We start from the raw sequence: 24,755 nt of genomic DNA, 5'->3' as shown, positions 1-24,755 counted from the left end.
CGTCCGTAAGCAACTCTGGTATCGAGAGTTGAAGCTGCGTTAAAAATGCTCTACGCTCCTTTTTTGGAGCCTAACGCAGCCTTTATGTGGATTCTCAATACCAGAGTTATTTTTATGGTGCGGCCAGAAAAAAGCCGGCGTTAGTTTTTCGGGTCGTTACCGACAAAACTCCAAATCTAGCCGTTACACTTTTAGAATTGTATGCACATTCTTCAGTAGTGGTATTTCTTTTACAAGATATGACGAGTCCACGGATTTCATTCTTACTTATGGGATATCGCCTCCTGGTCAGCAGGAGGAGGCAAAGAGCCTCACAGCAGAGCTGTATATATAGCTCCTCCCTTCCCTCCACCTCCAGTCATTCTCTTTGCCTGTGTTAGTGATAGGAAGAGGTAAAGTGAGGTGTTAGTTTAGATTCTTCAAGCAAGAGTTTATTATTTTAAATGGTACCAGTGAGTACTATTTTTCTCAGGGTAGAGCTACAGGCTTTTCAGCAAGGGACCGGGGAGATCTTCGTTCTGTGATTCCCATATTATTTGCTGCCCTGATGATGATGGTCTGAGCAAATATTATCTAAGACCCTGTTTGTTCCCACAGATCGACTGAAGGTGATGAAAAGAACATCTTCATTGTGTGGGACCACGTCATGCTGCGCTCAACATTAAGGTATGTGCAGTCATTTGCTTCTGGGGAGACTGAGGTATCTCAGAACAGACTGGCATTTATTCCCTATATCGGGAAGGGGGCACAGAGTTCATGAGTGGTGTGCATGGGTTTCCCCTCTTTATTAGGTGCAGTCAACTGTGTTTTCAGTGCCCTAATATGTAATTAACCCGGTGGGTATAATCTGTTAGTGAGCTTGACGCTGGGAGATTGCGGAGTTATTCCCCAACCCCAAGTGTCCTAATGTTAACTGTGGTTAAGCTAATGACAGAACAGGGGAGTGTGTTGTTTGTTTGAGGGTCACATTGGCGGTACACTTTATAATTGCTTACGTTACTTAAAACCGACATTTTTATTCTAATGCGGTTTTCCTTTTGCCGGGGACTTAGTTTCCGCCCACGATGGGCGGGGCTTAGCTTTTGTGCGCTTAGCCGCGCAGTTGTTATCCGGATCCTCGATCGGCAGCAGGCCTCTAGGCTCCAGTGTGGCCTAAGTCAGCTTGTGTCTGCAACTTTCACAAGCAGTCTTAGGAACACCGCTCACAGAGTATCTTTAAGTTACTTGTGGGGGCAGGTAGGCGCCGCAGCAGAGCTGTGGCGAGGTGCAAGTGCTAAAGTTTGTCACTAAAACGTTAAAGTTTGTCACTAAAAAGTCCATGCGACTTCTGATGCTTTGATGGCTATCTCCGATGTACCTTCCTAGGGCTCTGAATTGGGGGGTAGGGAGGCACTGTCTGAGGGGGAATTGTCTGACTCAGGAAGTGCATTGCCCCCAACAGATTCGGACGTCATGTCCTTCAGATTTAAGCTTGAACACCTCCGCCTTTTGCTGCGAGAGGTTTTGGTGACTCTGGACGACTGTGACTCTATTGTGGTACCACCAGAGAAATTGAGTAAGATGGACAAATACTTAGAAGTCCCTTCTTATTCCGATGTTTTTACGGTTCCTAATAGAATTTCGGAAATTATTCAAAGGGAATTGGAAAGACCGGGTATCCCGTTCTCCCCTTCCCCTATTTTTAAGAAAATGTACCCTATAGCTGACACAGTTCGGGACTCTTGGCAGACAGTCCCTAAGGTGGAGGGAGCTATTTCTACCCTGGCGAAGCGTACGGCTATTCCTATCGAGGACAGTTGTGCTTTCAAAGACCCCATGGATAAGAAGTTGGAGGGTCTTCTCAAGAAATTCTATGTTCATCAGGGGTTTTTATTGCAACCAGCGGCCTGCATTGTAACAGTTACAACTGCGGCTGCTTTTTGGTTTGACGCTCTAGAAGAGTCTCTTAGAACTGAGACCTCTTTAGAGGAAATACAGGACAGAATTAAGGCCCTTAAGCTGGCTAATTCTTTTATTACGGATGCTTCCTTTCAGATCACCAAATTAGCGGCTAAGAGTTCGGGATTCTCCATCTTAGCACGAAGAGCTTTATGGTTAAAATCTTGGTCTGCGGATGTGTCCTCTAAATCCAAACTATTGGCTATTCCTTTCAAGGGAAAGACCCTATTCGGGCCTGATTTGAAGGAAATCATTTCTGATATTACGGGAGGTAAGGGTCTCAGGCCGCGGGGCATTGCAGTTGCGCCTTATCTAGACAATATTCTGATCCAGGCTTCATCTTATCAACTGACAAAGTCTCATACCGACATTGTTCTATCCTTTCTAAGCACTCACGGGTGGAAGGTGAAGGTGGGAACTCTAATAGACTCTCTATTCATGAAAATCTTTTTGACGGAAGTCAGAAAGTTAAACATTCTGAATACATGCCGATCCCTTCAGTGCAATCCTCGGCCATCAGTGGCTCAGTGCATGGAGGTAATTGGATTGATGGTGGCTGCAATGGACATCATTCCGTTTGCTCGTTTTCATCTCAGACCTCTACAACTGAGCATGCTCAGACAATGGAATGGAGATTATTAAAAATTTGTCTCCTCAAATAGATCTGAATCAGGAGACGAGGGACTCTCTTCTTTGGTGGTTGTCACCGGATCATCTGTCCCGAAGGACGTGCTTCCGCAGACCCTCATGGGTGATAGTGACAACGGACGCCAGCCTACTAGGATGGGGTGCAGTTTGAAATTCCCTGAAGGCTCAGGGTGTGTGGACTTGGTCGGAGTCTCTACTTACCATCAATATTCTGGAGTTGAGAGCAATATTCCATGCGCTTAAGGCTTGGCCTCAGTTGGCTTCGGCCAAATTCATCCGATTTCAGTCGGACAACATCACAACTGTGGCTTACATCAATCATCAGGGAGGAACAAGGAGTTCCTTAGCGATGACAGAAGTATCTAAGATAATTTGGTGGGCGGAAGCTCACTCTTGTTATCAACAATGTACATCCCAGGAGTGGACAACTGGTAAGTGGATTTTTTGAGCAGACGGACATTTCATCCGGGGGAATGGGAACTCCATACGGAGGTCTTTGCTAATCTGATTCTCAGATGGGGCAGACCGGAGCTGGATCTTATGGCATCTCGTCAGAATGCCAAGCTCCCGAGATATGGATCCAGGTCCAGGGATCCTCAGGCCGAACTGATAGATGCCTTGGCAGTGCCTTTGTCGTTCAACCTAGCTTATGTGTTTCCACCGTTTGCTCTCCTTCCCCGGGTGATTGCTCGAGTCAAAAAGGAGAGGGCTTCGGTGATTCTCATCGCTCCTGTGTGGCCTTGCAGGACTTGGTATGCCGATCTGGTGGACATGTCCTCTCTGCCACCGTGGAAGCTTCCATTGAGGCAGGACCTTCTCATTCAGGGACCCTTCCATCATCGGAATCTAATTTCTCTGCAGCTGACTGCTTGGAGATTGAACGCTTGATTTTATCTAAGCGAGGGTTCTCTGATTCGGTCATTGATACCTTGATCCAGACACGTAAGCCTGTTACTAGAAAGATTTACCATAAGATATGGCGTAAATATCTTTATTGGTGCGAATCCAAGGGCTACTCATGGAGTAAGATTAGGATTCCTAGGATTTTGTCCTTTCTCCAAGAAGGATTGGAGAAAGGGTTATCAGCAAGTTCCTTAAAGGGAAAGATTTCTGCTTTATCTATTTTGCTACACAAACTTCCGGATGTTCAATTTTTTTGTCAGGCTCCGACTAGGATCAGGCTTGTGTTTAGACCTATTGCTCCTCCTTGGAGTTTGAATCTAGTTCTTAAGGTTCTTCAAGGGGTTCCGTTTGAACCTATGCATTCCATAGATATTAAGTTGTTATCTTGGAAAGTTTTATTTTTGGTTGCTATTTCTTCTGCTCGCAGAGTTTCTGAGCTCTCGGCAATACAATGTGATTCTCCTTACCTTATTTTTCATTCCGATTAGGTAGTGTTACGTACCAAACCTGGTTTTCTTCCTAAGGTTGTTTCCAACAAAAATATTAATCAGGAAATGTATTGTTCCTTCATTGTGTCCTAATCCTTCTTCTAAGAAGGAGCATCTGTTAGATAACTTGGACGTGGTCCATGCCCTGAAGTTTTACTTGCAGGCGACTAAAGAATTTCGTCAATAATCTTCATTATTTGTTGTTTTTTCTGGAAAACTTAGGGGCCAGAAAGCTACGGCTACCTTTCTTTCTTTTTGGCTGAAGAGTATCATCCGTTTTGCTTATGAGACTGCTGGACAGCAGCCTCCTGAAAGAATTACGGCTCATTCTACTAGGGCTGTGGCTTCCTCTTGGGCATTTAGAAATGATGCTTCTGTTTGCAAGGCTGCAACTTGGTCGTCTCTTCACACTTTTTCCAAATTTTACAAATTTGATACTTTTGCCTCGTCCGAGGCTGTTTTTGGGAGAAAGGTTCTTCAATCAGTGGTGCCTTCCGTTTAGGTTCCTGTCTTGTCCCTCCTTTTCATCCGTGTCCTATTGCTTTGGTATTGTATCCCATAAGTAAGGATGAAATCCGTGGATCGTCATATCTTGTAAAAGAAAAGGAAATTTATGCTTACCTGATAAATGTATTTCTTTTACGATATGATGAGTCCACGGCCCACCCTGTCATTTTTCTAAGACAGGTCTTTATTTTTGTTAAACTTCAGTCACCTCTGCACCTTGGCTTTTCCTTTCTCTTCCTAACTTCGGTCGAATGACTGGAGTGGGAGGGAAGGGAGGAGCTATATATACAGCTCTGCTGTGGTGCTCTTTGCCTCCTCCTGCTGACCAGGGGGCGATATCCCATAAGTAAGGATGAAATCCGTGGACTCGTCATATCGTAAAAGAAATAAATTTATCAGGTAAGCATAAATTTCCTTTTTTGTACTACTGATCCATTTCTATTTATTGTTGTGCAATAATGTACTTAGTGTAGGTAGTTTCTACAATACTTTGCATATTGTGTAAGTGCATACTTCAATGGGATACTACAGTATTTTACATATTTAGTGCTGCTGTTCTTATTGCTGTGCGATAACATAATTTTCCCTCTATGGGATACTACAGTATTTTACATTCTTTGTGCTGTTATTTATTGCTTTGCAATAACATATTTTTCCCTCTTTTGGATACTACAGTATTTTCTTCTTAAACGGGGAGAATCCACAGCTGCATTCATTACTTTTCGGAAATACAGAACCTGGCCACCAGGAGGAGGCAAAGATACCCCAGCCAAAGACTTAAATACCTCTCCCTCATCCCCCAGTCATTATTTGCCTTTCGTCACAGGAGTTTGGCAGAGAAGTGTTAGAGATTTGGTTTAGTCTCTTATGGGGAGTAGTACTTTTCTAAATGGGACTGGAGTTTTAAGTAGTCCTGTCAGCCTCTCAGTAAGAGCATGGATGAAAGAGTCTGGAGATGCAGGGAGAGTCTTTCTGCGAAACCATCCCGACTCATATTAACAGCTCCATAGGCAATCAGCGTTGACGAGTTTCGCTGCCTGCTTTCTTCGCTCAAGTCCATGTCAGAAGCAACGCTACTATCTGTCACACTTGAAGGGCCGTGTTTCTGTTCCACGCCGTAGATTCCGGTAAGATCGTTTCATTTTACTTTCAATATGTAATGTATATAAAGAAGTTAGGGTCTCAGTGGGACTCCTTCTATCTTATGGAATCAAGGGTTAATATCTCCTGAGGGAGGTTATTGTATGTAATTCTGTCTGCTATATGTAGCGATGCTTGGGCTTGTGGCTATTTCAGAACATACCAGCCTTTTTTGTCAGACTGCGCGGTCTTTATGGACTGGCACACTTTTCTTGGCCGGCGCGGTGCACCTTGTGACCAGGCATGGTCATGTTTCTGTTCTCCATTTCCTTATTTCTGATCATGTGGTGAGTCTGTTTCGCTAGTTGTCTGGGTCATAGGAGGTGGTGAGTGCCCCAGCCATTGGAGGTGTAAGGTGCCGTTTATTTTTATCCATAATTTCAATCACCAAGTTATGGAGGATTCTGATTTTGTGATGATGGATTACTCTGATTCAGATACTACTTATGCGCAGAATATGAAATGGCCCGGGTAATCCATGCCCATCAGTTATGTTCCGAATGCCGCTTTAGAGTGCTCTTTTCACCCGAATCTGGGAACTTAGAGTCCGCCTAGCCATCCGCCCCTGAGGATTCCATATCCTGCGGCGCGCGCGCCCTAGAACCTTCTTTTGCTACGCAAGCAGGTGTCCCAAATGCTGTTACCCCTTCTCCGGAAGGTGGCTTGTTTCCTCCAGAAGTTACGGCACGGTTTGCACGTCCATATCTATGGCGTTGGTGCATTTACATCTTCCTGGAAGATGCTTTCCGTGTTATGCTAACCAGGGCTGGTCAGGTGTGGGATCGTCTGGATCAGATTAGCCCTCTGGGGAAGCGGTTTCCTCTGAGGCTTCAGGGGTCCAACCCTCGGGGCCGGGGTCATCAGTTGTCCCGGCGGAGGTAAGTCTTGCCTTTCGTTATAGACTGGTGTGCCTTTGTGTCCTTCTGAGGCATGTTTTGGAAGTTCTGCAGAATTCCAGTCCTAATGGGTCGATGAAGCCTCGGTCTTCCATTCCAGACGGCAAGCTGGGTTAGACACAATCTCCTTGTCGTCTCCATTTTTCTTTTTTTTGGGTTATCTCATTCCAGTTATGAGCTTTGGAAGAATTGGGTCTCTGACTGACTGGTCTTGTTAGTGTGTCCATTCTTCTTGGCCGTTCACCTGCGGGTGCTGCCTTCATTAACTTTGATCCGGTTAGGATGTATTTTATTTTGTTTTGAGAAGCTCATGTCTGTTATAGTTTTTCCTTTTGGAAAATCTTTCTGTTCTGGAATTTGATACTAGCGATTTTGTGGTCGCTTTAGCACTTCCGTGGAAGTTTGATAATAAGTGTTAGGACATTGTTATGTCTCTGGTTTGTTTTGTCTGTCCCTACTAGGGATTCGACTTTTCTGTGATCAGTTCTAAGGTGCCCTATATATCAGGCTGGTCCTGGTCGTGAACTAGTTTCTCTGTTCCTTGATGTCTATATCAACCACGTGGTGCCTGTTATAACTGACTGGCCCAGTTGGGGTGTGCCGAGTTTTGCTCGTTCTGATGAGGAGTTTGTTTTTCTTGATTTTATATGTTATAGGAGGCCTTTCGTTCCTAGACGTTAGGCTGGTCCTTGTTATTCCTTTGGGTGGGGCAACAGAGGGGATTAGGCTCAGTCCTCAATGTCCTGTTCCTGATTGTTGGCGGGGTTCCATGGTCGGATTCTGCTAAGACTTACTCTGGGGGTTCCTGAGGTTCTTTGGCCTCGGAGCTAGACTTCGCTTCCCAATAGGAGTTGGAAGTTCAGATGACTCTTTGGATATCCGTGGTACCAGGTTAGGTGGTGATTCGCGTCTCCTCTGTTGGTATTCTTTCTTGGATTGTCCTTTTTGAATCCTTGGCGACTATATCTCTTCCTTATGGGGTCGAGGTTGCTGTGCCGCTTTTCCCCCTTCATTGGGGCTGGTTTTCTGGTCATCTATTTTTTGGAAGCTCTGGTTTTGGTCCTTTGTTTCCCCCTACGGTATCTCGGCTGCTTCCATATTTTTGGAGATTGTGCCGTCTCTTTTTCCTGCAGTTGCCCCTGCTAGACGTTTGGTTGCCTACGACCACTCCACCCTAAATGTGCCCGATAAGCAGGTTCAAGCAGGGTTAGTACTTGGAATGCTCGTTCATTCGCAAATTCCTTGAGCTGTAGGGGTTTCTGGGAGATTGATCCTGAGAGGATTTTTCGAGACTATTAATCTTCTCGATCTAGATTTCTAGGTTGAGCACTGTTATATTGTAAGTTTTCCTTAGTCTTTAGACTTTTTGTCCCTCAAGCTTTTAGGGGTTAAGCTCCCTTTCTCTGGGATACTTACGTGAAGGTCCCTTGGATGAAGCTGTGATTGCATCACCTATGGTGCAAGGTCTTCTCCGGATGGGGTAACCCGTGGGTTCCTCAGGGGTTATTAGTTTGAAGCTGGCTCCGGATTCCGGGTGCCCGGTTTTATGGCCCTGATCCTTGTCTTTGACTAGACGTTTTTTGGGTTTTTCTGTGTCCTGATCTGGATGGCCCAGTTTTCTGATTGCGGAACGCCTCTTGTCTCTTCGGTGGGGTTTTCTTTCTTTTAACAGAGAATTGGGCCGAGAATTCCTGTGGGCTGGCTGTATTGGCCGTATGTTCCTGTCCATCGCTATTGTCCCTTTGACGTCCATCTATAGCTTTACACTCCATGCCTGTGGGCGGGTGAGCGGTTATGTTTGTGTTTCCCCCCTTTTTTGGGGAGGACTGGGCATATCTCAGTATCCGCCTGGTGCCCCGGAGGTCCTTCTCTTCCTCTGTTCAGTGGGGTCCTACCTGCCTTGTGAGCAGGATGTCATGTGATGGGTTGGATTCTGGTGTCATGCCGTTTCTGTAGTCTCAGTATATGGTCTCCTTTTTTGGGAGTGCCCCTTCTATTGGGGAGGGAACTGTGTCTGGGTTCTGGAACCCGAGCTCGTCCTTCGGGGGTCTGGATCCCCTCCTCATTCCTGAGGGTCTTGGGGGTTCGGGGGAACTTTTAATTCCCTTGTCCTTTCGGACGTTGCCAGTCACTTTGGTGCTGGGTCCGTTACCTCGGAATGGGGGTCAGGGATCTAATACCCCTGTTGGACTTTGACCGCGTATCTTCGATAGATCGTGTGGGCCTTCCTTAGGTGGGAGCTTTCGCTGTGTTTCCTTCCCTCAGCAGGTAGCTCTTCTCTGCTGGGGTTTTTTATCCTCCCTGTCTTCTTGTGAGGCAGTTGCTCTGCATTTTCTTCTTCTGAGTTTTCCCTCTGGGAGAGTCCTGGTGCAGATTCCTAGCTTTTGCTTAGCTAGTGTTGACGGCTTGCGTCCGCTTAGACCTCTTTTACAGAGGGAAGCCTGTGGCTTCGTTTGGAGCATACTTCGATGTTATGGTGCTGTTTTTAGCGGTTCCCGGGGATTGGTTTTTTCCTCGGTCGCTCTATTCTGAGTGCGGGTTTGCACCCTGTGTATGGGAGGGGGTCTATCTTGTCCCTCTAGGTTTCCAAAATTGGGGCGTTTCTTGGCCCCTTGGACTTCCATGCATATAGGGGTCTGGGACTGTTCCTCCCTTCTCTCTGCTCAGTCGGTAGGGTTCGTCCACTATGCAGTTTTTGTCCTGTTGCAACCTTGGTTGCGTTCTTGGAGTTATGCTTGGGATTCTTTATTGCCCTAGTTATTTGTTGGTGGTCCTTTTGGACTCTCGTATCTGAGTACTTCTTCTTCTTCCCTTCTGGAAGAATATGAAGTTCCCCTCTCCCCTCGGGTAAGGGGTGCATTTCTGTGTGGGCTCGAAGGCTGCGGGAATCTTGTTATTCTGACCGGTCTCTAGTAAGGGCCTTGTTGGTTTTAACTGATGGGCAGTTACTTGCTCATTTCCATTTTTGTTTAGTCCTTCTGCTTCAGGTGAAGCAGTTTTTTTTGTCAGGGTTTGGGTTTTTCAGGCTCTGGTGCCCTCAGAAGGGGCCACCTCTTGTACCCGCGCATTTTGCATTCAGTGTCCTCTATAGCTTGGGTATTGTTTTCCCAAAAGTAATGAATGCAGCTGTGGACTCTCCCCGTTTAAGAAGAAAAATTTAAATTATGCTTACCTGATAATTTTATTTTATTTTGACGGGGAGAGTCCACAGCTCCCCGTCCGCGTTTTATCTATGGGACGGCCATATTTTTTATTCTTCTGACACCTTTTTTACCCTGATATTTCTCCTACTGTTCCTTGCTCCCTCCGCAGAATGACTGGGGAATGAGGGAAGTGGGGGAGGTATTTAAGCCTTTGGCTGGTGGCCAGGTTCTGTATTTCCCAAAAGTAATGAATGCAGCTGTGGACTCTCCCCGTCAGAAGAAAAGAAAATTATCAGGTAAGCATAATTTAAGTTTTTACATTCCTTGTGCTGTTATTTATTGCTGTGCAGTAACACATATTTTCCCTCTATGGGATACTACAGTATTTTTCATATCTTATGCTGTTGTTATTTATTGCTGTGCAACAACTTATTTTCCCTCTATGGATACTATAGTATTTTACATATCTTGTACTATTGTTATTTATTGCTGTGCAATTAAAAAAATGTACCTCAATGGAATACTACAGTATTTTAAATATTCTATACTGTTCTATTTTATTGCTGTGCAATACATTTTTTTTTTGTAAATTTCAGAATTTACATATAATGCATTTGTGATTAGCTGAGGGCTGTCACATGATGCAGTGGGGTGGAATTAGACATAACTTTGATATTTTCTACTTGTTTGAAATTCAGACTAAATATTGTTACCTTGGTGGTTTGTGCTTTTCTACTGCTTTGTGCTTCACTAGACTATGTGATATTACATTTCGGACTCGCTCTGCATGGGTCAGACTGTATGGAGGGTAGTCCTTAGGTATTTCTTGTTCCTCCATTCTGGTATCGCTGGCAGACGCGTGTGTTCACTCCGCCCTGCCCAGCTTAGTATTAATATGTATATATACGTTTTATAGTCAAAGTTCTTCCCCTCTGTCTATGTGCTTCTAGTTGGCAGTTTCATAGGTTTTACAGATTACTTTTCAACATGAGGGGTTGGAGGAAGACCAGGTTCTCTATTAGGCTTTGACCTGACCAAGATTTGACTTAAATTTCTATGTGAAGTTACCAGGGATCACTTTCTAAAGATGTTTCTCAATCTTGGATCTAATTTTCCGTTTAAGATGAACATTTTGTTCATATTTTAATTAGTCGACTTCTAGTCTCCAGGCTCATGCCGGTTTACTTTAGCATTCCTCTATGAGGATATTCAGAAGTATGTTCTTTGCTTATGACTGTGATCCTTAGTTTTGGTTTCTCAGCATTCATAAGATCAGTTGGGTCAACTATTTAACAGATTGGAAGTGGCATTTATATCCAACTGTAATAGTTTACTTAGATTGGGAAGTCGGTTTGCTCTTATTGTCTGTCCAGAATTCAGAGATTAATTGTTAGACTCTGCTTTTTGGGATGATCTCTAGCTCTGAGGTCATCCTAGCAGCTCTTTGATTTTACCAGTTGTTTTTTTGGTCCAATGTTACTACTCCAAGGGTGCTCAAGCAGAAATCTTTACAATGTTTCCATTTGCTCCGCCTTGTCTCAGAGATTACAATATAAGGATCTGGGCCAGATGTTCCTTGCTCCGCTATGACTTTTTTTCCTTTGGCAGAGTTGCTTACTTGTGGGTATCCTAGATTACTGAGTTAGCGGGATTTCTAACTTTTAATCTGTTTGTCCGGTGTTCCTGTCCTTTCTTTCATGTAATTGGCAAGAGTCCATGAGCTAGTGACGTATGGGATATTTATTCCTACCAGGAGGGGCAAAGTTTCCCAAACCTCAAAATGTCTATAAATACACCCCTCACCACACCCACAATTCAGTTTTACAAACTTTGCCTCCCATGGAGGTGGTGAAGTAAGTTTCTGCTAGATTTCTACGTTGATATGCGCTTCGCAGCAGGCTGAAGCCCGGTTTTCCTCTCAGAGTGCAGTGAATGTCAGAGGGATGTGAAGAGAGTATTGCCTATTTGAATACCATGGTCTTCTTCTAGGGGATCTATTTCATAGGTTCTCTGTTATCGGTCGTAGAGATTTCTTCTCCTACCTCCCTTTTCAGATCGACGATATACTCTTATATACCATAACCTCTACTGATTCTCGTTTCAGTACTGGTTTGGCTATCTACTATATGTAGATGAGTGTCTTAGGGTTAGTAAGTCTTATTTTATTCATGACACTCTAAGCTATGGTTGGGCACTTTATATGTAAAGTTCTAAATATATGTTTTAAACTTATATTTGCCATGATTCAGGATAATCAGTGTTCCTTCTTTCAGACTGTCAGTTTCATTTTTTGGGAAAATGCATATGAATAAAATATTTTTCTTACCTTAAAATTTTCAATTGACTTTTTTCTTCTAAATTGCGGGCTGTTAGGCTCGCGGGTGCAGAAAATGCTACAATTTATTGCATCACTTTTGGCGCAAGACTTTTTTGGCGCTAGAATATCGTCATTTCCGGCGTCATAGTTGACGCCGGAAGTTTTCACGTGGTTGTGTCATTTTTGACGCATGTTTGTTGCAGACTTTTTTGGCGCCAAAAAAACATTATTTCAGTCTCACTTTTTAGTTGCTTCTGGTTGCTAGAGGATTGTTTTGTTTTGCATTTTTTCCCATTCCTGAAACTGTCATTTAAGGAATTTGATAATTTTATATGTTGTTTTTTTCTATTACATATTGCAAGATGTCACTACCTGACCCTGGATCAGAATCAACTTCTGGAAAGACGCTGCCTGATGTTGGTTCTACCAAAGCTAAGTGCATTTGTTGTAAACTTTTGGTAACTGTTTCTCCGCCTGTAGTTTGTGTTAGTTGTCATGATAAACTATCTAACGCCGATAATATTTCCATTAGTAATAATCCATTACCTGTTGTTGTTCCTTCAACATCTAATGTTCAGGATGTTCCTGTTAATGTAAGAGAATTTGTTTCTAATTATATTCGGAAGGCTCTGTCTGTTATTCCTCCTTCTAGTAAACGTAAAAGGTCTTTTAAAACTTCTCATATTTCAGATGAATTTTTAAATGACCGCCATCATTCTGACTTATCTATCTCTGATGAGGATCTATCTGGTTCAGAAGATTCTGCCTCAGATATTGACACTGATAAATCTTCATATTTGTTTAAGATGGAGTTTATTCGTTCTTTACTTAAAGAAGTGTTGATTGCATTAGATATGGAGGAGTCTAGTCCTCTTGATATTAAAACTAATAAGCGTTTAAATTCAGTTTTTAAACCTCATGTAGTTATTCCAGAAGTTTTTCCAGTTCCTGATGCTATTTCAGAAGTAATTTCTAGGGAATGGAATATTCTGGGTACTTCATTTACTCCTTCTCCAAGGTTTAAGAAATTGTACCCTTTGCCATCTGATAGATTAGAGTTTTGGGAAAAAATACCCAAAGTTGATGGGGCTATCTCTACTCTTGCTAAACGTACTACTATTCCTACGGCAGATAGTACTTCGTTTAAGGATCCTTTAGATAGGAAGCTTGAATCCTTTCTAAGGAAGGCTTATTTATGTTCAGGTAATCTTCTTAGACCTGCTATTTCTTTGGCTGATGTTGCTGTAGCTTCCACCTTCTGGTTGGAGACCAGATCATAATGCTTATAGCATTGTTAAACTTCTTCAACATGCTAATAACTTTGTTTGTGATGCCATTTTTTATATCATTAGGATTGATGTCAGGTATATGTCTTTAGCTATTTTAGCTAGCAGAGCTTTATGGCTTAAGTCTTGGAATGCAGATATGACTTCTAAGTCAACGTTGCTTTCTCTTTCTTTCCAAGGTAATAAATTATTTGGTTCTCAGTTGGATTCAATAATTTCAACTGTTACTGGGGGGAAGGGAGCCTTTTTGCCTGAGGACAAAAAATCTAAAGGTAAATATAGGGCTGCTAATCGTTTTCGTTCCTTTCGTCAGAATAAGGAACAGAAGCCTGACCCTTCCCCTAAAGGAACAGTTTCCGTTTGGAAACCTTCTCCAGTCTGGAATAAATCCAAGCCTTTTAGAAAGTCAAAACCAGCTCCCAAATCCGCATGAAGGTGCGGCCCTCATTCCAGCACAGCTGGTAGGGGGCAGGTTACGATTTTTCAAAGATGTTTGGACCAATTCGATTCAAAGTCTTTGGATTCAGAACATTGTTTCTCAAGGGTACAGAATAGGTTTCAAGGTAAGACCACCTGTGAGAAGATTTTTCCTGTCACGCATTCCAGTAAACCCAGTAAAGGCTCAGGCGTTTCTGAAATGTGTTTCAGACCTGGAGTCGGCTGGGGTAATTGTGCCAGTTCCAGATCTGGAACGGAGTCTGGGGTTTTACTCAAATCTGTTCATTGTACCAAAGAAGGAGGATTGTTTCAGACCAGTTCTGGATCTAAAAATATTGAAACGCTATGTAAGGATACCAACATTCAAAATGGTGACTATAAGGACTATTCTGCCTTTTGTTCAGCAAGGGCATTATATGTCTGCAATAGACTTACAGGATGCATATCTTCATATTCCAATTCATCCAGACCACTATCAGTTCCTGAGATTCTCTTTTCTAGACAAGCATTACCAGTTTTTTTGCTCTTCCTTTTGGCCTAGCAACAGCTCCAATGATCTTTTCAAAGGTTCTCGGTGCCCTTCTCTCTGTAATCAGAGAACAGGGTATTGCGGTATTTCCTTATTTGGACGATATCTTGGTACTTGCTCAGTCTTTACATTCTGCAGAATCTCATACGAATCAACTTGTGTTGTTTCTTCAAAGACATGGTTGGAGGATCAATTTACCAAAGAGTTCCTTGATTCCTCAGACAAGGGTAACCTTTTTGGATTTCCAAATAGATTCAGTGTCCATGACTTTGTCTCTAAAAGAAAAGAGATGTTTGAAATTGGTTTCAGCTTGTCGAAACCTTCAGTCTCAATCATTTCCTTCGGTATCTTTGTGCATGGAAATTCTAGGTCTCATGACTGCTGCATTGGACGCGATCCCTTTTGCTCGTTTTCACATGAGACCTCTCCAGCTTTGTATGCTGAACCAATGGTGCAGGGATTATACAAAGATATCACAATTAATATCCTTAAATCCCAATGTTCGATCTTCTCTGACTTGGTGGTTGGATCACCATTGTTTAATTCAAGGGGCCTCTTTTGTTCGTCCAACCTGGACTGTGATCTCAACATATGCGAGTCTTTCAGGTTGGGGAGCTGTATGGGGATCTCTGACAGCGCAGGTGGTTTGGGAATCTCAGGAGGCGAGATTACCAATCAACATTTTGGAACTCTGTGCGATTTTTAGAGCTCTTCAGATCTGGCCTCTTCTGAAGAGAGAATCGTTTATTTGTTTTCAGACAGACAATGTCACAACCGTGGCGTATGTCAATCATCAAGGTGGGACTCACAGTCCTCAGGCTATGAAATAAGTATCTCGGATACTTGTATGGGCGGAATCCAGCTCCTGTCTAATCTCTGCTGTTCACATCCCAGGTATAGACAATTGGGAAGCGGATTATCTCAGTCGCCAGACGTTACATCCGGGTGAATGGTCTCTTCACCCAGAGGTATTTCTTCAGATTGTTCAAATCTGGGGACTTCCAGAAATAGATCTGATGGCTTCTCATCTAAGCAAGAAACTTCCAAGGTATCTGTCCAGATCCAGGGATCCTCAGGCGGAAGCGATGGACGCGTTGTCACTTCCTTGGAATTATCAACCTGCTTATATCTTTCCGCCTCTAGTTCTTCTTCCAAAAGTGATTTCCAAAATCCTAATGGAGCGTTCGTTTGTACTGCTGGTGGCTCCAGCATGGCCACACAGGTTTTGGTATGCGGATCTCGTTCGGATGGCCAGTTGCCAACCTTGGACACTTCCGTTAAGGCCAGACCTTCTATCTCAAGGCCCATTTTTCCATCAGGATCTCAAATCATTAAATTTGAAGGTATGGAGATTGAACGCTTAATACTTAGTCATAGAGGTTTCTCTGATTCAGTGATTAATACTATGTTACAGGCTCGTAAATCTGTGTCTAGAAAGATTTATTACCGAGTTTGGAAGTCTTACATTTCTTGGTGTTCTTCTCATAAATTCTCTTGGCATTCTTTTAGAATTCCTAGAATTTTACAGTTTCTTCAGGATGGTTTGGAAAAAGGTTTGTCTGCAAGTTCCTTGAAAGGACAAATCTCTGCTCTTTCTGTTCTTTTTCACAAAAAGATTGTTAATCATCCTGTTATTCATTGTTTTGTACAGGCTTTGGTTCGTATTAAGCCTGTCATTAAGTCAATCTCTCCTCCTTGGAATCTTAATTTGGTTCTGAGGGCTTTACAGGCTCCTCCGTTTGAACCTATGCATTCTCTGGACATTAAATTACTTTCTTGGAAAGTTTTGTTCCTTTTGGCCATCTCTTCTGCTAAAAGAGTTTCTGAGTTATCTGCTCTTTCTTGTGAATCTCCTTTTCTGATTTTTCATCAGGATAAGGCGGTGCTGCAGACTTCATTTAAATTTTTACCTAAAGTTGTGAATTCTATCAACATTAGTAGAGAAATTGTTGTCCCTTCATTGTGTCCTAATCCTAAGAATTCTATGGAGAGATCTTTACATTCTTTGGATGTAGTAAGAGCTTTGAAATATTATGTTGAAGCTACTAAAGATTTCAGAAAGACTTCTAGTCTATTTTTTATCTTTTCTGGTTCTAGGAAAGGTCAGAAGGCTTCTGCCATTTCTTTGGCGTCTTGGTTAAAGTCTTTGATTCATCATGCTTATGTGGAGTCAGGTAAATCCTCGCCTCAAAGCATTACGGCTCATTCTACTAGGTCAGTTTGTACTTCCTGGGCTTTTAGGAATGAAGCTTCTGTTGATCAGATTTGCAAAGCAGCAACTTGGTCTTCTTTGCATACTTTTACTAAATTCTACCATTTTGATGTTTTTTTCTTCTTCTGAAGCAGTTTTTGGTAGAAAAGTACTTCCGGCAGCTGTTTCAGTTTGATTCTTCTGCTTATAATTTCAGTTTTTTTCATTATAAGATTAAAACGTTTTGATTTGGGTTGTGGATTATTTTTTCAGCGGAATTGGCTGTCTTTATTTTATCCCTCCCTCTCTAGTGACTCTTGCGTGGAAGTTACACATCTTGGGTATCTGCTATCCCATACGTCACTAGCTCATGGACTCTTGCCAGTTAGTTGAAAGAAAACATAATTTATGTAAAAACTTACCTGATAAATTTATTTCTTTCATATTGGCAAGAGTCCATGAGGCCCACCCTTTTTGTGGTGGTTATGATTTTTTTTTGTAAAGCACAATTATTCCAATTCCTTGTTTGATGCTTTCGCTTCTTTCTTATCACCCCACTTCTTGGCTATTCGTTAAACTGAATTGTGGGTGTGGTGAGGGGTGTATTTATAGGCATTTTGAGGTTTGGGAAACTTTGCCCCTCCTGGTAGGAATGTATATCCCATACGTCACTAGCTCATGGACTATTGCCAATATGAAAGAAATGAATTTATCAGGTAAGTTCTTACATAAATTATGTTTTTTGTTTCACTCTCTAACTTTATCGGTTTGGCAATTGATCTTTTTTCAATGGCGTTGTATCTGCCTAGGTACTTTACATTTTATTTCAGTCCTGTCTCTTTCTAGATTTTCCTCAAGGAGTGGAAATGTGTATCTATCAAGGTACACAGTTCGAGGTTATGCATGGTGTTCTGAAAGCATTCTCAAATCGTTTCATCCCTTCAAGATGTAATTGAAAAGCTTGTCAGACGGCATCCCTTGTCTTTTTTCCTTTTGAAGTTCTGTGTGAGGGGGCTTCTAGGTTTTTTTTGTCTCGAAGACAATTCTGGGTAGGAAGTTTTTTTAGGCGTTGGTTTACGTTAATAGGCGCCTGCATTCTTTTTTCCCACCTGTTTTTCATTTGTGGACTCCTTAGCTTGGGTATTGGTTCCCACGAGTAAGGTTTTTCTGGACTCTTACCACCTAGAAAGAAAACATAATTAATGCTTACATGATAAATTCCTTTCTTTCTTGGTGATAAGAATTCACAAACCTACCTACCCCTTTAAAAAAAAAAATTATTGGTTGGTGGCAGTTATGGTTTGCACCTCTTTACCCTACTATATTTCTTACTTCTTCCTCCTTTTCCTCCGCTATGCGTACTACTGGGAGAGAGAGGGAAGTGGGAGAGGTACTTAAAGGTACATGAAACCCAAATTTTTTCTTTCATGATTTAGATAGAGAATACAATTTTTAACAACTTTCTAATTTACTTCTATTATCTAATCTGTTTCATTCTCTTGGTATCATTTGTTGAAGGAGCATCAATGCACTACTGGTTTCTAACTGAACACATGGGTGAGCCAATCACAATCAATATATATAATGCTGCTCCTGAGCTTGCCTAGATAAACCTTTCAGCAAATGATAACAAGAGAAGGAAGCAAATTAAATAATAGAAGTAAATTGGAAATTTGTTTAAAATTGTATTCTCTATCTGAATCATGAAAGAAAATTTTTGGGTTTCATGCCCCTTTAAAGCTTTGTTGTGGGGTGTATTTGCCTACTCCTGGTGGCCAGGAAGTGAATTCTTGTGAGTAAGGATTTTGTGGACTCTTACCACCAAGAAAGAAAGGAATTGATTAGGTAAACATAAATTATGTTTTACATGTAATCAGTCTCACAATCACATGTAACATAAAGGGACATTAAAATCTAAGTTAAACTTGATTCAAATATAGTTATATAACTATCTGTCAGCAGTGTGTGCAACACTGTTTTTATTACCTCTGCAATATAGTATTGAAGGCATGTGCACACTGCTAAACCTATCTAGGTATTATGTCACTTCAGATTTATGTGGTCAAGAGCATCTACCTACTAGTACTGATGTGGTTCTGCTTTAAGTGCAAATTAATTCATTTATCATTTAGTATAACGCTTGTGTACAACATGAACATATAAAGAAAGTATTTCTTTCATGTAATTAGCAAGAGTCCATGAGCTAGTGACGTATGGGATATACATTCCTACCAGGAGGGGCAAAGTTTCCCAAACCTCAAAATGCCTATAAATACACCCCTCACCACACCCACAATTCAGTTTTACAAACTTTGCCTCCCGTGGAGGTGGTGAAGTTTGTGCTAGATTCTACGTTGATATGCGCTTCGCAGCAGGCTGGAGCCCGGTTTTCCTCTCAGAGTGCAGTGAATGTCAGAGGGATGTGAAGAGAGTATTGCCTATTTGAATTCAATGGTCTCCTTCTACGGGATCTATTTCATAGGTTCTCTGTTATCGGTCGTAGAGATTCATCTCTTACCTCCCTTTTCAGATCGACAATATACTCTTATATACCATTACCTCTACTGATTCTCGTTTCAGTACTGGTTTGGCTATCTACTATATGTAGATGAGTGTCCTGGGGTAAGTAAGTCTTATTTTTTGTGACACTCTAAGCTATGGTTGGGCACTTTATATATAAAGTTCTAAATATATGTATTTAAACTTATATTTGCCATGATTCAGGATGATCTATATTCCTTATTTCAGACAGTCAGTTTCATTATTTGGGATAATGCATATGAATAATCAATTTTTTTCTTACCTTAAAAATTGTTTCAATTGACTTTTTTCCCTGTGGGCTGTTAGGCTCGCGGGGGCTAAAAATGCTTCAATTTATTGCGTCATTCTTGACGCAGACTTTCTTGGCGCAAATTTTTGTTATCATTTCCGGCGTCATACTTGACGCCAGAAGTTGTTCGTGATTACGTAATTTTTTTGACGTTTTGCGCCAAAAATGTCGGCGTCACCGGATGTGGCGTCATTCTTGGCGCCAAAAAATTTAAGGCGCCAATAATGTGGGCGTCCTTTTTGGCGCTAAAAAATGTGGGCGTCATTCTTGTCTCCACCTTTTTTTCACATTATTTCAGTCTCATTTTTTATTGCTTCTGGTTTCTAGAGGCTTGTTCATTGGCATTTTTTTCCCATTCCTGAAACTGTCATTTAAGGAATTTGATAAATTTTGCTTTATATATTGTTTTTCTTTTACATATTGCAAGATGTCTCAAATTGACCCTGGATCAGAATCTACTTCTGGAAAGACGCTGCCTGATGTTGGTTCTACCAAAGTTAAGTGCATTTGTTGTAAACTTGTGGTATCTGTTCCTCCGGCTGTAGTTTGTGATGAATGTCATGATAAACTTGCTAATGCAGATAGTATTTCCATTACTATTATACCATTACCTGTTGCTGTTCCCTCAACATCTAATACTCAGGATGTTCCTGTTAATATAAAAGAATTTGTTTCTAAATCTATTAGGAAGGCTATGTCTGTTATTCCTCCTTCCAGTAAACGTAAAAGGTCTTTTAAAACTTCTCATTTTTCAGATGAATTTTTAAATGACCATCATTCTGTTGTCTGTTTCTGATTAGGATTTTTCTGGTTCAGAGGATTCTGTCTCAGATATTGACACTGATAAATCTTCATATTTATTTAAAGAAGTTTTAATCGCATTAGAGATGGAGGAATCTAGTCCTCTTGATACTAAATCTACTAAGCGTTTAAATTCTGTTTTTAAACCTCCTATAGTTTTTCCCGAAGTTTTTCCTGTCCCTGATGCTATTTCTGAAGTAATTTCTAGGGAACGGAATAATCTGGGTACTTCATTTACTCCTTCTCAAAGGTTTAAGAAATTGTATCCTGTGCCATCTGACAGATTAGAGTTTTGGGACAAAATCCCTAAAGTTGATGGGGCTATCTCTACTCTTGCTAAACGTACTACTATTCCTACGGCAGATAGTACTTCCTTTAAGGATCCTTTAGATAGGAAGATTGAATCCTTTCTAAGGAAAGCTTATTTATGTTCAGGTAATCTTCTTAGGCCTGCTATTTCTTTGGCGGATGTTGCTGCCGCTTCCACTTTTTGGTTGGAGGCTTTAGCACAACAAGTATCAGACCATAATACTCATAGCATTGTTAAACTTCTTCAACATGCTAATAACTTTATTTGTGATGCTATCTTTGATATCATTAGAGTTGATGTCAGGTATATGTCTTTAGCTATTTTAGCTAGAAGAGCTTTATGGCTTAAAACTTGGAATGCAGATATGTCTTCTAAGTCAACTTTGCTTTCTCTTTCTTTCCAAGGTAATAAATTATTTGGTTCCCAGTTGGATTCTATTATTTCAACTGTTACTGGGGGGAAAGGAACTTTTTTGCCTCAGGACAAAAAATCTAAAGGTAAATATAGGGCTGCTAATCGTTTTCGTTCCTTTCGTCAGAATAAGGAACAGAAGCCTGACCCTTCCCCTAAAGGAACGGTTTCTGTTTGGAAACCTTCTCCAATCTGGAATAAATCCAACCCTTTTAGAAAGTCAAAACCAGCTCCCGAGTCCACATGAAGGTGCGGCCCTCATTCCAGCACAGCTGGTAGGGGGAAGGTTACGATTTTACAAAGACATTTGGATCAATTCGATTCACATTCTTTGGATTCAGAACATTGTTTCACAAGGGTACAGAATAGGTTTCAAGGTAAGGCCGCCTGCGAAGAGATTTTTTCTCTCTCGCATTCCAATAAACCCAGTGAAGGCTCAGGCATTTCTGAAATGTGTTTCAGATCTAGAGTTGGCTGGGGTAATTGTGCCAGTTCCAGTTCTGGAACAGGGTCTGGGGTTTTACTCAAATCTATTCATTGTACCAAAGAAGGAGAATTCCTTCAGACCAGTTCTGGATCTAAAGATATTGAATCGTTATGTAAGGATACCAACATTCAAAATGGTAACTATAAGGACTATTCTGCCTTTTGTTCAGCAAGGGCATTATATGTCCACAATAGATTTACAGGATGCATATCTTCATATTCCGATTCATCCAAATCACTTTCAGTTTCTGAGATTCTCTTTTCTAGACAAGCATTACCAGTTTGTGGCCCTTCCGTTTGGCCTAGCAACAGCTCCAAGGATCTTTTCAAAGGTTCTCGATGCCCTTCTCTCTGTAATCAGAGAACAGGGTATTGCGGTATTTCCTTATTTGGACGATATCTTGGTACTTGCTCAGTCTTCACATTCTGCAGAATCTCATACGAATCAACTTGTGTCGTTTCTTCAAAGACATGGTTGGAGGATCAATTTATCAAAGAGTTCATTGATTCCTCAGACTCAGGTAACCTTTTTGGGTTTTCAAATAGATTGTGTCCATGACCTTGTCTCTAACAGAAAAGAGACGTCTGAAATTGGTTTCAGCCTGTTGAAACCTTCAGTCTCAATCGTTCCCTTCGGTAGCTTTATGCATGGAAATTCTAGGTCTCATGACTGCTGCATCGGACGCGATCCCCTTTGCTCGTTTTCACATGCGACCTCTTCAGCTTTGTATGCTGAACCAATGGTGCAGGGATTATACAAAGATATCACAATTAATATCCTTAAATACCAATGTACGACACTCTCTGACGTGGTGGATAGATCACCATCGTTTAGTCCAAGGGGCTTCTTTTGTTTGTCCAACCTGGACTGTGATCTCAACAGATGCGAGTCTGTCAGGTTGGGGAGCTGTTTGGGGATCTCTGACAGCGCAGGGGGTTTGGGAATCTCAGGAGGCGAGATTACCAATCAACATTTTGGAACTCCGTGCGATTTTCAGAGCTCTTCTGTTCTGGCCTCTTCTGAAGAGAAAATTGTTTATTTGTTTTCAGACAGACAATGTCACAACCGGTCCCTTCACCCAGAGGTATTTCTTCAGATTGTTCAAATCTGGGGACTTCCAGAAATAGATCTGATGGCCTCTCATCTAAACAAGAAACTTCCCAGGTATCTGTCCAGATCCAGGGATCCTCAGGCGGAGGCAGTGGACGCGTTGGCGCTTACTTGGAATTATCATCCTGCCTATATCTTTCCGCCTCTAGTTCTTCTTCCAAAAGTGATTTCCAAAATTCTAATGGAACGTTCGTTTGTACTGCTGGTGGCTCCAGCATGGCCTCACAGGTTTTGGTATGCGGATCTCATTCGGATGGCCAGTTGCCAACCTTGGACTCTTCCGTTAAGACCAGACCTTCTATCTCAAGGCCCTTTTTTCCATCAGGATCTCAAATCATTAAATTTGAAGGTATGGAAATTGAACGCTTGATTCTTAGTCATAGAGGTTTCTCTGACTCAGTAATTAATACTATGTTACAGGCTCGTAAATTTGTGTCTAGGAGGATTTATTATCAAGTCTGGAAGACTTACATTTCTTGGTGTTCTTCTCATAAATTCTCCTGGCATTCTTTTAGAATTCCTAGAATTTTACAGTTTCTTCAGGATGGTTTGGATAAAGGTTTGTCTGCAAGTTCCTTGAAAGGACAAATCTCTGCTCTTTCTTTTCTTTTTCACAGAAAGATTGCTAATCTTCCTGATATTCATTGTTTTGTACAGGCTTTGGTTCGTATCAAACCTGTCATTAAGTTAATCTCTCCTCCTTGGAGTCTTAATTTGGTTCTGAGGGCTTTACAAGCTCCTCCATTTGAACCTATGCATTCTCTGGACATTAAATTACTTTCTTGGGAAGTTCTGTTCCTTTTGGCCATTTCTTCTGCTAGAAGAGTTTGAGTTATCTGCTCTTTCTTGTGAATCTCCTTTTCTGATTTTTCATCAGGATAAGGCAGTGTTGCGGACTTCATTTAAATTTTTACCTAAGGTTGTGAATTCTAACAACATTAGTAGAGAAATTGTTGTTCCTTCATTGTGTCCTAATCCTAAGAATTCAAAGGAGAGATCTTTACATTCTTTGGATGTAGTAAGAGCTTTGAAATATTATGTTGAAGCTACTAAAGATTTTAGAAAGACTTCTAGTCTATTTGTTATCTTTTCTGGGCCCAGAAAAGGTCAGAAGGCCTCCGCCATTTCTTTGGCGTCTTGGTTAAAGTCTTTGATTCATCATGCTTATGTAGAATTACGGCTCATTCTACTAGGTCAGTTTCTACTTCCTGGGCGTTTAGGAATGAAGCTTCTGTTGATCAGATTTGCAAAGCAGCAACTTGGTCTTCTTTGCATACTTTTACTAAATTCTACCATTTTGATGTGTTTTCTTCTTCTGAAGCAGTTTTTGGTAGAAAAGTACTTCAGGCAGCTGTTTGTTTGATTCTTCTGCTTATAATTTCAGTTTTTTTCATTATTGAGATTAAAACTTTTGTTTTGGGTTGTGGATTATTATTTTTCAGCGGAATTGGCTGTCTTTATTTTATCCCTCCCTCTCTAGTGACTCTTGCGTGGAAGTTCCACATCTTGGGTATTTATTATCCCATACGTCACTAGCTCATGGACTCTTGCTAATTACATGAAAGAAAACATAATTTATGTAAGAACTTACCTGATAAATTCATTTCTTTCATATTAGCAAGAGTCCATGAGGCCCACCCTTTTTTGTGGTGGTTATGATTTTTTTGTATAAAGCACAATTATTCCAATTCCTTATTTTGATGCTTTTGCTCCTTTCTTATCACCCCACGTCTTGGCTATTCGTTAAACTGAATTGTGGGTGTGGTGAGGGGTGTATTTATAGGCATTTTGAGGTTTGGGAAACTTTGCCCCTCCTGGTAGGAATGTATATCCCATACGTCACTAGCTCATGGACTCTTGCTAATATGAAAGAAATGAATTTATCAGGTAAGTTCTTACATAAATTATGTTTTTCACATTTAAGATTTATTTGGAATTTTTTTCCCATCATGCCTAAGTTTGTGGCACCCTCATATCTCTGGGTGTCTCAACAGGTAAAGGTGAAATTAAGAGGTTTTATAATTTGTACATATCACTTTTAATATTTCAGAGATGATGAAAGTCAAACTGACAGTGACTCACTAGAAATATTCAATGTGTCTAAAGAAGTGTTGCTTCAAGGATTGGTGGATGAAAATACTGAACTACAGTAAGTAATATGTCTTTTTTTAACCATAATATATATTTTTACATTGGTTTGTCAGAAACTTTTCAAAACTCAGCTGGTTGTGTATGCGTAAAGCATCTGTATTCTTCCATAGTTTATCCTAAATTCCCTTTTACTATAAATTATATAGTAAATTGTTTAATTTTTAGTGTGACAACACATGGTCAGCTGTCTTTTTTTTTTTTAAAACATATTTTTTTGAAGTTTACATTACA

General features: G+C 41.2%; 1 protein-coding gene across 1 annotated transcript in view; it reads left to right on the top strand.

The window, feature by feature from the left end:
* The window catches only part of PRKDC (protein kinase, DNA-activated, catalytic subunit), a 2,064,551-nt gene that overhangs the window by 1,460,264 nt on the left and 579,532 nt on the right, over nt 1-24,755 (top strand). Inside the window, 1 exon segment of the mRNA XM_053715028.1 lies at nt 24,424-24,522. Within this exon segment, the coding sequence (XP_053571003.1) occupies nt 24,424-24,522 (99 nt within the window).

This window comes from Bombina bombina, chromosome 5 (genome assembly GCF_027579735.1).
Source record: "Bombina bombina isolate aBomBom1 chromosome 5, aBomBom1.pri, whole genome shotgun sequence".
Taxonomy (NCBI): Eukaryota; Metazoa; Chordata; class Amphibia; order Anura; family Bombinatoridae; genus Bombina; species Bombina bombina.
This window is presented reverse-complemented; position numbering and strand designations above follow the sequence as displayed.